Source organism: Capsicum annuum, chromosome 3 (genome assembly GCF_002878395.1).
Source record: "Capsicum annuum cultivar UCD-10X-F1 chromosome 3, UCD10Xv1.1, whole genome shotgun sequence".
Lineage (NCBI taxonomy): Eukaryota > Viridiplantae > Streptophyta > Magnoliopsida > Solanales > Solanaceae > Capsicum > Capsicum annuum.
In genome coordinates, this window is record NC_061113.1 from 24,356,617 (window position 1) to 24,372,229 (window position 15,613).

The 15,613-nt window shown below is 33.9% G+C and overlaps 1 protein-coding gene and 1 long non-coding RNA gene across 2 annotated transcripts; both read left to right on the forward strand.

The window, feature by feature from the left end:
• Positions 1-411: 411 nt before the first annotated feature.
• LOC124896519 lies at positions 412-1,997 on the forward strand. The gene is made up of 3 exons (XR_007052868.1): positions 412-458; positions 891-949; positions 1,694-1,997. It is a non-coding gene; the product is annotated as an uncharacterized LOC124896519 (long non-coding RNA).
• Positions 1,998-2,525: 528 nt separating this feature from the next.
• On the forward strand, positions 2,526-11,547 carry LOC107864115 (vacuole membrane protein KMS1). Its single transcript, XM_016710387.2, has 8 exons — positions 2,526-2,976; positions 7,619-7,827; positions 8,470-8,548; positions 8,733-9,032; positions 9,543-9,697; positions 10,400-10,516; positions 10,694-10,873; positions 11,017-11,547. Exons 1-8 carry the CDS (start codon positions 2,901-2,903, stop codon positions 11,173-11,175), a joined length of 1,275 nt encoding a protein of 424 aa, XP_016565873.1. The 5' UTR covers positions 2,526-2,900; the 3' UTR covers positions 11,176-11,547.
• The last annotated feature ends 4,066 nt before the right edge of the window (positions 11,548-15,613 follow it).

The following is a 15,613-nucleotide window of genomic DNA, read 5'->3' on the forward strand; positions in this document are numbered from 1 at the left end:
AGGGCCCAATAGTTTTTGATCCACAAAGGCCTAATATATTGGACAAGTGTATACATAAATTACTTGACAAAATATAGCCCAAAAGTAGTCAATAAATTCGTCCAAGAGCACCTTCTATTTATGGATTGAAATCAGCAATTTTTCTTATTTTAACTTAGACAAAATTTCTAGTTTTCTAGATTTTTCTCTCTTGGCTATGAAACAACCCTATAATTCCACAAGGGTTCTTGAGATTGACCTTCCTTCAAAGCTAAAGGTAAGTGAATAATTCATGAGCTTGTATCATGAAAACTATGTGTTCTTTAAGATTAATTTTTGGACAGCCCTCTCTATAAGTTTGGGCAGTCCATTGTTCTTAGTTATTAAGGGATTTATCTTTTCTCTTTTGATGTATGTGTGAAGGGATTAAGCTATTGAGGAAATAAACATTAAGACACTAAAATACCAAGGAAATCAAGGTATGGTTGCTGTCCATTTTTGTCCTTATTGCACATGTTGGGTTGCTATTAAAGGATGATTGGGGTGTTGTTGCGGATTGTTTTGTGTGATTGTGTTGTGAGTTGCCCGGTTGGTATTGGTAAAATATGTGATTAGTTTGTATTGAATTATAGAAGATGGATGTGTTGATACACCACTGAATTTATGATTGTGTATGTCTATTGCTCATTTCGTTTTGTGTGTGTTGATTGGAAGGTGAAATGAAGCCGAGTGTCTGGGGATATTATATGAATATGTATGGTATGTGGCTGTAATTGGAGTATAAGAGGGTTAAAGTGACACCCTTTGTTATAAATTAAGGGCTTACTTTCCGGCCACTAGTTTGGTGAAGTTAAATAGTCAAAATGTGACGTTTGGTTGCTAATATTAGTTTGTCATATATTTCATTGTAGATAAGTAGTCTAAAAGTGCGGGAAGTCGAGTTGGGCTGGTATTGGAGTTTTACAACCAGGTATGTAAGGCATACTCTATTTTGCACTCTTGGCGTGAAAATGGATACTTGTCCCATCGAGTAAGCATCCAAGGTCATCCAAAAACACATGCTACATAATAGCACCTATGATATCCGATGTTACTAATGAACTTATTTCCACTCTCTAATGTGTTAAACCACCTTGATACATGCTTGCTACCTATCCTACATGCCTATTTTCACTAGTAAATTTCAGAATTTCTTCGGTTACTCAAATAAGACCCATGTGTTATTTTTAGCTCCTAAACACTTCATTAGTGTGCCAACAACTCCTAACTTCATTGTTATTGCATTGATTGCCTATTTACATGTCTCTTATTGATAGATCATTATTTCAAGGTACCATACGGTTATGACCACCGAAGTAACAATCTCAAAAGGCTAATTAAACTAAGTAACAGAAATCTGTAAAACGGGTGGCAGCTCAGGGGCATAAGCCCAGCATGGGCCGATCCTGATTTATTATTTACCACTGATCAGCTGGTCATTTGTATCATATGGATTACAAAGCTAATGAAGTAAGAAGGTAAAAGGAAGAAAGAAACGTAATGTACCCTGTTTCACAAGTAAATTTAAAAGTGGTTTACTAGCACTATTCTTACACTTGTTCCATATTTTTATTGAGCCTTTATGTCATGTATTGTTACTTTTCTACTTTGCATATTTAGTACATTTTTTTCGTACTGACTCCCCTTATGGAGGAACTTATATTTCATGCTACAGGCACATGTGCTTCGGCAAACACGCCTCCTCAGTAGCTCCAGTTTGCTTCGGGGCGAGTCGGTTTCATATATTTTTGATATTGTATAAAAGTTAATAGTATGGCGGGGGTTTGTACTGACCTTAGCTAAATTTTGTGTATCGTCTAAAGGCTTTGTAGACCAATGTAAAGTTAAGCATGGTAGTGTGTTATCTTGTAGATGTTATGGCCCCAACGGCCAAGTCTATTATGTATATAGTTTTAGGGCTTGTCGTTTATATTTTTTTTTTCATTAAGGCATTATATCCGTATATGGAAAAACCTTTGCCTATTATAGTTGCATGCATGTGAATTCCAAGGTTATAGATTGGTTCTCTCGGACCTTCACGGCTACGGGTGCCTGTCCACCCCAATAGGATTTGATGCGTGACATACCATGCTTTTCTTTTTTAAAAAGAAAAATATTTTATAAGAATAACATTGAATTAATTTACATTGTTTACTTTAATAATTATATTAAAATAAGTCTTACAAATTTAGATATTGAGAAATTAATATACTGTATTTTATTTTTAAATATGATTTGAAACATTTGTTTGTGTTTTACTAATAGTAATATCGCTGTTAAAATAGCTTCTTATTACTAATTTCAATTCCATGATTTTATCTAAAAAAAAATTAATCTTTAGACTTTCATATTTCAAAACTAAATGAAAAGTCATATACTTTATCTTATAAAATAATTTTCTTATTTTTAATCATTTTATTATTTATAGTTAGACTAAAGATCCAATAGTTTTTCTCGTTCGATTTGTTGTGTATAGGTAGGGGTACATATCTAGCAATTATTATTTATTTTCCCCTTTAATTTTGGATCAAAATGACATTGTCAAATTGTTTTTATTTTTAAGAGTCAATTGTTGGCTAATACTGCATTTACTAACTTTATTTATTCATCTTAATTATTTGTATCTAAATATATATATTGACTGTAATATTTATAGCAATATTAGTTTGGGAGTAACTTGGGTGACCCCCATTGTTTGAAAAATCTGGGCCCCTGAGAGAGAAGAGAAGATCAAACCGTGGATCTGACGTTAACCCCACTTTGGATTTTCTTGTTTATAACTCTCAGATCTCTTCCCAAAATCCATTATTTGTGTATTTAAATCTATTGATTTTCTTGTTTTCTTTGCAATCCAACAGTTCTTGGATTGTTATAATTAGGCAATGAGGTTCAAGAAGAAATTAACATCCCAGAAAAGTATTCGTTCTGCTTCTCCAGTTAATCAGATGTCTATTTCAGGTAAGTGGGTTTTTTATTTTTTTTTGGTTGAAGAATTAAAGTAAAAATATATGTACAATTCATGTATCTTATGCGTATAAGGATCCATTTTGTGTTTTTGTGTGTGTGTGTAAAACTAGGGAATAGAAGAAAAAAGAGAGTTTTTAATGGATTAGTTTGTTGTTTTGAGTAATGGGTATGCGTTAATATTTGCTGGAAGTAAATAAAGGAATAATCTTTTTTGGTTTGTTGACTGTTATCTGCTGGATGAAGGTGTAAATCAGTAAATCTGTGTTCTTGATGGTGAGATTGGGAAAAATTGTGTTTTGTGTGGGTGGGTGGTGGGGTGGTGGGAATTTTGATGGATGTCTAGTGGTTTTGAGGTTAATGCAATTTCATATTGGTACTTGAGCTGAGGGTCTATCGGAAATAACCTCTCTGCCTTGCTTGTGTAAGGTCGATATACACACTACCCTCCCCACCCCTGACCCCAGACCCCACTTGTGGGATTACAATGGGTATGATGTTGTGTTGCAATTTCATGATGTGGATGTGCAACTATTTCTCGTAGTTGCTTATATTAAGCTTGGCCATGTGTTTATGGAGAATCTTGGAAAATTTAATGTAGATAAATCTAGATAGATGGCCTTAAAAGTCAGAAATGGTTAAGGAAATATATTGTTATGAGGTTATTCGTGAGAAGGTAGGAGTGACTTTGGTGGAAGACAAGATGCAGGAAGTGAGGTTGAGATGGTTTGGGCATGTGATGAGGAGGGGTACGGATGCTCCAGTACGGAGGTGCGAGAGGCTGTCTATGGATGGTTTAGGCGGGGTAGAGGTAGGTCGAAGAAATATTGGAGGGAGGTGTTTACGCATGATATGGAGCGGTAACTTATGGAGGACATGACCCTTGATAGGAAGGTGTGGAGGACGCGAATTAGGGTAGAGGGTTAGTGAATAGGAGTGCACCCGTAGTAATAGGGAGGAGTGCGTTGTTTGTATCTGTGCCTGTAGTTTCATATTTGTAGTGTTCTGAGGATATTTGTGATCTCAAATAGATAATTTATAGTATTACTCTGTCGATGTCTTATTTCTTTTATTATCTAGCGATGTGTTATCCTATTTTGTAGTTTATTTTTATGTTTTTTGTGGTTGTACTATTATCTGTTCTGAGCCAGCGGTCTATCAGAAATAACCTCTCTACTTCATCTGGGGTAGTGGCATGAATTGCGTACACTTTACCCTCCCTAGACTCCACTTTGTGGGAATACACTAGGTATGTTGTTGTTGGGTAATCTTAATACAACTATATGGTTGTTTAAAAAGAATATAGATGTGGCAATACATAGTTTAGTTAAGTTGTTTGTATGAATCCTCGCTTCTATCATTGTGTTGTTTTTTGGTTGTACGGTATCAGAACTTGAATGTTGAACCCATTGTGCACCTTAGCTGATATGGGATGGCCGGGTGTGTGCAGGTTTTGGGCTATGAAGGGCGGGGCGGGTTGAAATAATTATTTTAAAAATTGATGCAGGGTGGGATGCGGGTTTATGTGAGTTTAAACACAACAAAAGCAAAAAATTTATTACTCTAGCTCTATATAGATGAATTATTAACACCAAGTCTACCATACGTATGTATGTTGTTTACATATTTTTCCAATTATGACAAAAAAAACTGAAGAGTATTTTTAATTTACAGATATTTCCAATTAAATTTTTTTGTACTGTTGGTGGAACTTTCTTGATTTAATGAAGCAAAATCAACAATATTTCTTATTCACATAAAAAGGGGCAGTTTTTCCGCTTGAAATATTTCTTGTTGCTTACTGCGTTTTCTGCTTGAAATTGGTACGACATTTGTTGCATTGTTGGTTATATTCTGGAATTCATAATTTGTCCATTTTTCCTTGTTTGTTGGTATTGTTTGGTACAGAATTCTTGATATGGTCTTCTCAGAAAAAAAATTTGTTCTCAGAAGCATTCTTGATATGGTAAAGTAACAACAACACTATCAACAAAAGCTTTATCTAACAGTACCTTATGGTGGGGGGAAAGGAATGGAAAGGGTAGTTTTCTCATAACCTAACTGCTGAAGTTTGGAGCCTTTTGTAGGGTGTTAAATAGCAGTTATTAGCATTCTGCACGCTTCTTTAAAATTAAAAAGGTAGCAAATTATGCGGGACGGGGCGAAAACAAAAAAAATTATGCTATGTGGCGCGGGGCGGGGTGGGGCGAGGTGAAAACAAAAAACTATGCTATGCGAGGCGGGAAGTGTCTTTGCGGGTTTGCACGGAATTGCTCTGCACCCGCCCCACGCCATTTTCCATTCCAATTCGTTGATGTATCCTTCTTCAGGGGATGGAAACACTCCTAAGTATGCTGATTTAAGCAGTTGCAGTTGTCTATTTTAATTATTTCTGTCACTGTGGAGAGTACAATATAGAAGCTATAAACAGTAATAGAAAGAATATATATCTGCTGTTTTTGTTGCATTTTTAATGATTGTTTGACTGTAGAATCACAAAGCACTTTCAGGTGAAGTATCAGTCTGTGGCAGAAGAAACTTGGTCATTCATGTCCTACTTTATGCACCTTAGTCCTCGTGATCATATGCCAAGTCTATGGAAGATCCTGTTTTCCCTATATACTAAGCTAGCGAACTCTTGTACCCGGAAGTCCTGTACTCATTTCGTTAGGTTTTTAAGGTCATCTCATTGGCTTCTTTTTGGGAACAGACAATCGTCTAAAATTGTTGTCTCTTGACATCTAATTATAAGATAAGATGAAGTATCTCAAACTAGTACCATTTAGTTTGTTTTCATCTGGACTAGATTAGTTCAAGCTTCATCCAAATTTTCTAGCTTGGTTAAAAATCACCTGCTTCATTTGTTCATTTCCGTGTCAGTAGTTATTTTTTAGCATAGCTAAATGTTAGAATAGATAATATTCATTTTAGTTTGAATACGTGGAGTAAATTATATATATAACATAGAAAGATAACCGCCGATATTAAAGTCCGTGGAACATATATTCATACACTGAACCACATCTTCATTGGTTTAGAGCGGGATGTTGTCTGATTGAAGCAAATTATTTTTCCAATATGCTAAATTCCCTGAAAATCTTGTTTGGTATCGTCCCAGATTTGTCATGAAGGTAAAATCCAGATCTCAGCAAAGTTAGTTGTGGATTCAAAAAGCTAGGATCCCACTTTGCTCTAATGTGCAAAGTTTATAATAGTGTTTTCTCTTTATATCTCTTACATCTGTTTGTTATTTTCTATTGCATAGCGTTGGGTGAAGATGAAATGTTAAGGCCTTTAAAGTTTGAGATTTTCTCAATATTTACTTCCTATATTTGGTAGTTGTTTCTCCTTTCATTGTAGCACCAATCTGTTTCGGTGAGGCTTTCCTTATCCACAACAGTGCCATATTTATTGCATTTCTGGAAATTACATGATGCGTTGCGCGCTTCTTCTTATAAAGACGTGAGATTTGGAAAGTCCTTTTGATTCTGAATACCTGGAAAGATAACTAAATGCATGTGGGAAGGAGAGAAAATTTGTAGAAATCGACACATTCATGTTCTTGAACTATGATATATCAAATTTCTCAGAAAGAAACACTTGCCTTTCTCAACAAAAGAACTCAGAAAGTAGCTTTATTGGGAACTGCTATTTATTGCAAAATTTAGAAGGTGTTATCTTTGTTTCCTGTAAGTGATCAGCTCAGTAGGTGTGTGGTCCTTGGCAAACTTGTTTTCATTACATCAACTTGATCATTATGCTTACTAATTTCACTATAGAAGTCTTATATCTCCTACATAAACGGGGAAGGATATCAATAGCAGCAATCTGTCACATCTTACGTGAATTTTACATCTTGACCTACTGAGTTGTAGTTTCCTGTTTATCATTGATTTAGCAGCATAACATCTTACCGTATCCCTTCTGTTAAGAATCTTTTGAGATTGTATACTAGAGATAAAAGGGGAAAACAGTAACGTGCAGATATAAAAGTTCTAAAAGAAAATAAAATCGTTTAGGCATCATTATCTCACCTTACATTTGGAAGCTTATGTTATACCTCGGGTCGCGTGGTATGGATGAGGATAGAAAATAGTACACTTTAGTTAACTGAATGACGAAAAAAGATACTGACATGTATAGAGAGAAATTCATTTCTTTTCCAAAAAATGATAGTACAGTTATCAATGAGAAACTTTTATAGGAACTCCGATTGGCTAGTGTTAAAAATAAGGACATGAAAATTCAAAGGTCTTAATTGATGATAAAAATAGGAAACAAAGTAATAAGCATGTTTTCTTATCAAATTGGTTGACTATTGTCCAAAAAAAAAAAAGAACAATTGGCCCATCAAAGAAAAAAAGCTAAAAAGTAAGAAACAAAAATATTTTATCTGTGGCATTTTGTAGGAAGGATATAATAATTTAGTACGTTTTAGCTGGAAGCTTATTTGTGATGCTCACTGTCTAGGCAGATTTGAAAAGAGAAAAGAAAGTAAAGGACAAAGGATTTGGAGATGTGACAGTCTATATTCTTTACAGAGGGTGGGGGTGGGGGTGGGGGATGCTCCTATTGAAGAGTAGAAAATATTGCATTCTAAAGTTACTTGACTGAGTTAATTGCTATTGCCTTGCAGATCATAGTGCGAAACATCATAAGGATTTAGAAAATTTGAATCTGTTGACACAGCCTTTCAGAACGCTCAAGCTTTTCAGTATGGCGATGATGCAGTATCTCAGGACGTCGATAGCATACCTTTTGTCGCATCGATGGTGTATGCTTTTCAGTACAATTGTTGTATTTTCCTTAACACTGCTTGTGACAACAGATGGGCCTCATGTAAAGGTATGCTTCATGAATTTCAGATACTTATGCAGTCATGGTTACTAGTACCATCAACAGAATATATGCCTTGCACCCAAGGCATATCACAAAGTTGGCCTTGAGAAACCAAGGCTCATATTACAAAAGGCCAAAAAAAAGCACTGGGTGAATTTTACCATCTGCCTAAGCTTTGGTGGGGCAGAGTTCTCTGATATATGTGTTATATGGGAAATACTATGTACTTGGTGTAGTAGTCGAGGTGTGCACAAGTTGGCTCGGATACCACCATTATCTATAGACACACCCATACACATGCCTGGTTAAGAAAAAGAACTTTATTGCTTGTTGCTGGAAGACGACAGTTGGTCAACTTAAACCTGTGTTTTCTGTTGTTACATTGCTAAGTGAACTGTTTATTTGGATCTTTTTGACAATTTTCGATTATTTTGTTGAGGAGTTAGAAAATGTCAGATATCCATTTTTCCTCAGCTTGTACATCTGATGCCGAAAGGAATGGGATGGGTATAGAGGATTCATATATTATCATATAGCCACCCAACTAGTTTTGAAGAGGCTTTGTTTGGTTTTTCGTTGTACGTATTAAGTGGTACTGAAACTCAGTCTTGTCAACGCTAATAATAGAACATTTCTGTTTCAATGCAGCATGTTGAGGAGGTTCTTAAATATCTCCAGTTTGGATTCTGGTGGGTTGCTCTTGGTGTTGTATCTTCTATTGGCCTTGGTAGGCAGCATTCACTGTTAGATTTTTTAGCTTCTTATGTTTAATGGCTTCTATATTGGAGGGAGATTTTTCTACTCAAATCTCCATAATGGAACTTGCTGATAGTAATGGTGATTTAACTTGCTTCTTTCTAGCTTTTCCAATAAAAAAAACTTAGATTCTCTATTTTGTTGCCATGTTGCAGGTTCTGGTTTGCACACTTTTGTCCTCTATCTGGGTCCTCATATTGCTTTATTTACGATAAAAGCAATGAAGTGTGGGCGAGTTGACCTCAAAATGGCTCCCTACGATACAATACAATTTCAAAGAACACCTCAATGGCTTTTTAAAGATTGTTCAGAGTTTGGGCCCCCTGTATTTTCATCTTCACATGGCACAAGTGTTCCTTTTAGCAGCATACTGCCCCAAGTGCAGTTAGAGGCTGTTTTGTGGGGCCTTGGAACGGCACTTGGAGAGCTTCCCCCATATTTTATTTCAAGAGCAGGTTCATCTACACTATCTTATGTCTGTAAGCTTTACACCTATATTCAGTAAATAGTTCAACACGTGCAGCACAAATCGGGTGCTACTTGTCCTGGTATATTATGCAGTTATTCAACCTGCAGGGTGCGTAAAGATATTCACCTGTAATTTGGAAAGTTCTCCCCTTTTTCCAATCAAGAATCAAATTTTTTGTGATATAGATTTGATAATCTTTTTTGAGTTTCAAATGTGCCTTATGGGACTTGCTTTGTCTTCTCGGCCTTCCATCTTTTAGAACAGTAGTAGGAATTTGATTTTCCTCAATTAGTCAACTAGACATGCCCTCTGTGCCTAGATGTGCATAACTTTTGGTTTATTTTATTAATTATTTCAATTTTTGATAAATCAAGACCATAATTCAGGGACTTGAATATTTTCTACATGTAACGATCTTGTCAGATGCAAAAGTACATTTTGAAGTTTTTAATCTTCAGGGCGTGTTTTGTTAATGTATTGGCATACCTTTATGCAGCAAGCCTCTCAGGAAGTAAAGTGGAGGCAATGGAAGAATTAGATGCATCTTCTGAAAATAAAGGATTTCTAGCTACTCGTCTGGCTCAAACGAAGCGGTGGTTTTTTTCCCATGCACAATGTTTGAACTTCTTCACCATTCTAATACTTGCTTCGGTTAGTCAAAATCTTTATTTAAATCTATCTTCTATTCATCCAAAGAATCATGCATGGAAGATAAAGTTGATGACCTATTGACCTTAGTTTTGCATGCAGATATTATGTTCCTTAAGCTATACATTAGAGCGTCACACTCACCCAACCCCCAACCCAAAATGAAGCTGATTTTTTGTTCACCATAAAAAATGAAATTGTGTTTTAGTACATAATTATGGTTTTAATTTAGTTGTCTCTATAAACTGCAAACCACAACTTCCCATAACTAATGACAGCTGTAGTAAAGGTGGTTGACCAGAACTTTTGCTGGCCAGAGTAACATTGTTTTTGAGATGTTTGTCAGTTGGGAAGATTTTGGAGCAAAAATAATTTTGACTTGATAATAACGCGAACAACTGTGTTGGTCCAGCAACTTCGACAGTTGTGTCGTGCAGCATCTTTTTGAAGGAATTTTGTGTAGATATCGAAAAGGCACTGTGATTATTCAAAACTTGGGAAGCTCCCAACAAATTTAGTAGTCCACAAAATATTAGAATTGGGACACACAGGACCATATATTTCCAATTATTGCTTTCTAGCTCATCTTTTTCCTCTTTATGTACTGTTGGATTTAGCTGCGTATGGTGGTGGTAGCTTTCAGTTAACAGGCAGACATATCTTCTCAAATAGTATAGACTGTTCTAATGGAGGTTTCTTTTGTAGGTTCCAAATCCTCTATTTGATCTTGCTGGCATAATGTGTGGACAATTTGGAATCCCATTTTGGAAGTTCTTTTTTGCAACTTTGATTGGAAAGGCTATCATTAAAACTCACATACAGGTCTGTCAACTCTTACGTTCTGCATTCATGAGTTTCCACATCTTAGATGCAGTTTCAATAGTTTTGGCGTCATGTATGATCTTTTCCTTTGCTTTCTTGGTCACCTTTTTCAGACTTGCCTATTTATTTGACACGTTGATTCTGATAGAGATATGTTATTTGACTATCCTTCTGCAGACCGTCTTTATAATTTCTGTTTGCAACAATCAACTTCTTCATTTGGTGGAGACCGAGTTGATTCGGATGCTTAGTTTTATACCTGGTATTGAAACCATGTTACCCAAAATTATTGCCAAGCTCCATTCCATGAAAGACAAGTATATGGCTACCAAAACTCCTTCAACATCAAATATAAAGGTAATAATTGATCTAATTCTGTTTTTATATGATTAAAGATTTCTGTTGTGATATTTATTGGGCTAAATCGAATAAATTTTTTGGTTTGCTTATTCATTAGTTTATGGTGGTTCATCTTAATTTAAACTCAGAATCCTTGTCAGGTGAACAAATGGGATTTCTCATTGGCTTCAGTTTGGAACGGTGTGGTTACAATCATGCTACTTAACTTTTTCGTTAAGATTGTAAATGCTACTGCACAACGGTTTTTAAAAAAACAGCAAAAACAGGAATTGGCTGCTCTGAAGAACAAATCATCTTGAGGTCAATCAGATAATCCTCTTTATTCTCATCGATTTGTTTTTTCAAGCTTTTCCTTTTCGCTATCTACCTTTGTCAAATGATCAGAAATAGGGTAATACGAAATGATTTGTGACTTTGGTGATTACGATGAAAATTACTTGGGAGACTCGGCACCAGCAAGTCCATTTCAGAAACTTTGTACAAAAGAACAGTAGTCTCACAAGTTCATTGGCTATGTAACTTCAAGAAAAAAACAATTATTTAGGGGTGCCATTGTTGACAAAATTGGATAACAGGAAACTGGAAACTCAGTATTGGGCAGATGCTCTGACATTTAGAAAGTGATATCATTTTCTGCATTTATAAACAGGCCTGAGTTTTAAGTGTAGCAATTATCAGTGCTCTCCCTCCCCCTTTTTCTTTACTCAGTTAATTCATTGATTCATGCAAGTCATGCTTGGCGTGGACAAAAGTTTGTATTGTACCGTGTGCTGGAGTCTTTTTATGTATGATCATCCTAAGTGCTTCGATGTTCTGTGCTCTCTGATATCGTCTTTTTGCCCTCAAAATCTTTCCTTGTACCATCTCCTCCATTGGCACTCTGACCGTGGTCATTCATTGATAGTCGGACACTTTTACCAAGGGTTCTTGATAGTTGCAGCTCTAAGATACGAAAGTTCCTTCACACTTTTGTTATGAAGGGAAGCCTTGGAGCAGCAGTAAATCTGTCTCCCTAATGTTCGAGTCGTGTATAAGCCACTGATGCTTGTGTTAGGATAGGTTTTATGTGACCTATTGGTTACCCTTCGGGTCATCATGATGGGCATATCACATCCAATATCAGCTATGGAATAAGCCACTGATGCTTGTGTTAGCGTAGGTTCTGTGTGACTTATAGGTTAGACATCAAGTCATAACGGTGGGGACATTACATCCAACATCAACTATGGAATAAGCTACTGATGCTCATGTCGTCATTGCGGTGGGCACATCACATCCTCTTAGGGTGCAATCTTTCTTTGGACCCTGTGTGAATACGAGATACTTCACATACTCTTGAGATTCTTAATTTTTTTTATTTTTTGTTTTGGACTCAACCCATCCTCTTTGTTTGGTCCTTCACCCAATTATCTCCCTTTTTGAATATTTGTTTTCAAGCTTGACCATCAAGTTCATGGGCCATATGCCCCTTGAGTTGAATCACCATTTAGGATTGAAATTTTGGGCCATTATGGTAACAATGTCGTGGGCCATTGGCCTATCTACTGCAAGTTACGTAAATTTCAGAAATAGCAAACATTTTTCGGCAATTCGCTTTAGATATTTGTATATTGAGTCCGAAGAGCTTCAAAATTAGATTTGCGTATGAGCTACGAATTATACAAATACAAAAGAAATTTATATTTAGCTTTATAATATAAATCTGAACTATAAATGATAATTATTTTAAATATTAGCCACGCACGGTAATTATCACTTGATGTTTTCGCCTCCACGTAATTTTTTCTCTTCTTTTCTTTAACCTTTTGTATAGTTGAACTTGATTATCCTAATAAATTACTTCTGATTTTTTTTTACTTTTCGTTATACTAAAAAGTAGAATTTTCTTTTTACTTTATTCATTTTAAGAAATCAAAAAATAAAAATCTTACTTCTAGTATTATCGTTATCATTTAGGCCTTATTTGTTTGCACTTAATGGAGGTCTGAATTTTAATGGTTCAAACTTCAGTTCATTAAGTGTATTTGTTTTTTTTTATAAATGCCTCTTAATGTGTCTGAAATCCTTTGAATCAGTCCGATATGAAAAAGAGTCTGAATTCTTTTTAAAACATGATATATTCCCTCAAAACTCTCTCACTTTGTTATTTTCCTCTCTATATACGTGTAAAATGAATTAAAATAACTTAATTTATTATCAAATGAATTATAATGCAATGGATTATAATACTAGTAATTCGCGTATTGAATTATTTATTTTCCTCTCTCATTTGACAATTATTTATTTTCCTCTCACTTTGTTATTAAAAATATTGAACTATTCTAGTAATTATAACTTACACCTCAAAACTCTCTCACTATTTTAATAATTCATTTTATAATTACATCTTATCACAATAATTTTTAATCGATATATCTTTTTTTAATAATGTAGATAGTTCAATAATTATATTTAACATAATCTATTTATTTATATTTTTAAATATTTTAATTATCACTCAAATAATGTTTGTTGTTTAAGTTAATACTTTATCTAAATATTTTTTTCATATAATATTTTATTACTTTTTAAATTTGAATTGCATATTTATTACAAATAAATAAATTACATATATTCAGATGTTAAAAAAACAAACAGTCTTAATCATTCAGTATTCAGATCATTCAGATATCCATTCAGATTCAGACGTTTTAATCTTAAAAAAAACGAATACACCCTTAGTATGAATGCTTTATAAGATTAGATAGTTACTTGGAACCGTGTCAACTCAAGAGTAAATAACTAAAAAAAGGAAGTGGGGGAATAATTTAAAAAAGGAGCAGCAGTGATCAAGAGGTAATTAAATTCGACCCATCTGATAATTTTACTATTGAATTTGTGATAATAGTAGGTGTCATCATTACTTACGTAATTCTTATATTATACTATTATTTTAAATATTAATTATTCTAGTCAGTAATCATCGTTTAAATCACGAAACCCACAACCATTTGTCATTTTCTAAGTTCAACACTAAATAAACTTCACACATCAGTCTTCGTGTCCGCGTAGCATAAAATATTAAGATCCTAATCAAATACTTAGTACTATCGTTAACTTAATTAATCAACAGATAATTATTATATTATCTGAGTTTCCTCCAGGTCAGGTGATTTAATATTAACAATTCAATTTTGATTCCACTTTTCCTTCAATAAGAATCCAAAGATAATGTGTCGATGTTATCTACTAATTTAATAATAAATTAGAGATATCTTCACTTAATAAACCTTTGACCCACTAGGCCATTTGCCTTTTTTTTTTTTTTTTTCAGAAAAAATTTCATATAGGACAACTAATGGAATATTAGTTAGTTGGTTTCAGCCTAGGGCTTCCTAATTCCTATAATCAAGATATCTAATCTTAAACAAACCAAAGTGGCTGGATACGTGCATGTATATTTAATTACATATGTTATTTAAACACCAATAAAGGTCTTGCGTTTAAATTTAGAATATGAAATTATCTTTGTTAAAAAATATTTTATTTTGAAATGTTTTTTTTTAATTCAAATTCAGATTTAATTCAGACATCAATAATGATATCAGATGTGTCCCATCTCATGTATATGTAATTATATATGTTATCTATACACCAATAAAGGTTTCAAGCTCGAACTCAAAATATGAAGTATATAGTATATTTTTTTTAACTCAAATTTCGATTTAGTTTTGACCTCAATATTAATATCAGATATGTGGAAATAAAACCTAAAAACGTTGTCTTCACCACCCCACCCCCACTAGGGCCTAGGGGGCTTAGTGCATGTGGGTGGAAGAGACAAGAAAGCAACCACTTTTGACAAATTAAGTAATGATGAATTATATATTAATGAAGCATGTAGGGTATAGTAAAATGCATTAAGTTAATAATAATGGGGTCCAATTTTGCTTAGTGATTGAAATGTGGGACTTTATAGGTGGGTTGATTTCATTGTCAGGAACCACACTATGTTTTAATAATATATTTTGGTGGTAGATCCAATATTTGTTTTCTATGGATTGAATATAGTAAGTAAATCACATCTACATGGTTTGCTTTTATTTTCTTTTAATTAGTTTGTTTAGCTTTCTTTTTTTTTTTATGACAAGTGTTACCTTTTTGAAGATCTCCTCATTATTTCACTAAATTTTGTCACATCATAATTTGATAACAATTTACCTGCTTAAAATATTTACATCTAATCAATTATTTTATGTGACATAAGTTTGAACATAGAGCAATACTTGTTCTGTTTCAAAATATTTGTTATATTTTACATTAAGAAAGTCAAATTATGCAATGTTTTAGAATATTTTATTTCACCATATATTATTATGAAAAGAAATTGCAACTTACAATTCAAAGTTAGGTTAATGTTTGTTATCTGTCAATTTTCTCTTATTTGAATAAACTATAGTATTTGTATTCCTCAAAATGATTGTTGACTAATACTTTTCAAGGCAAAAAAAGTATCCTAGATTCATTGTACTGCACTATTGACTAATGTGTATAGAATTTAATTTTAAATTTTACTGTACACATTAAAATTTTATGTCAGAAATAGATACTTTATCCTGGAGTTTTAGGGTTCACTAGTAAAATTCTAAGTCCTGGAATTTCAATTGTAGAATGATATTTCTTCTTCAAAAATATAGTTGAAAAGTTGGTAGTGGACACTATTCCGATGTAGTGACAGATTGTTCATAATTTTGGATC

What these genes read in the sequence shown, in the direction of transcription:
- LOC107864115 (XM_016710387.2), top strand. Translation starts at nt 2,901, where the DNA reads ATGAGGTTCAAGAAGAAATTAACATCCCAGAAAAGTATTCGTTCTGCT. An exon ending in TAATCAGATGTCTATTTCAG is followed by an intron (nt 2,977 to 7,618) that starts GTAAGTGGGTTT and finishes ATTGCCTTGCAG; the next exon opens with ATCATAGTGCGAAACATCAT. An exon ending in TGTATCTTCTATTGGCCTTG is followed by an intron (nt 8,549 to 8,732) that starts GTAGGCAGCATT and finishes GCCATGTTGCAG; the next exon opens with GTTCTGGTTTGCACACTTTT.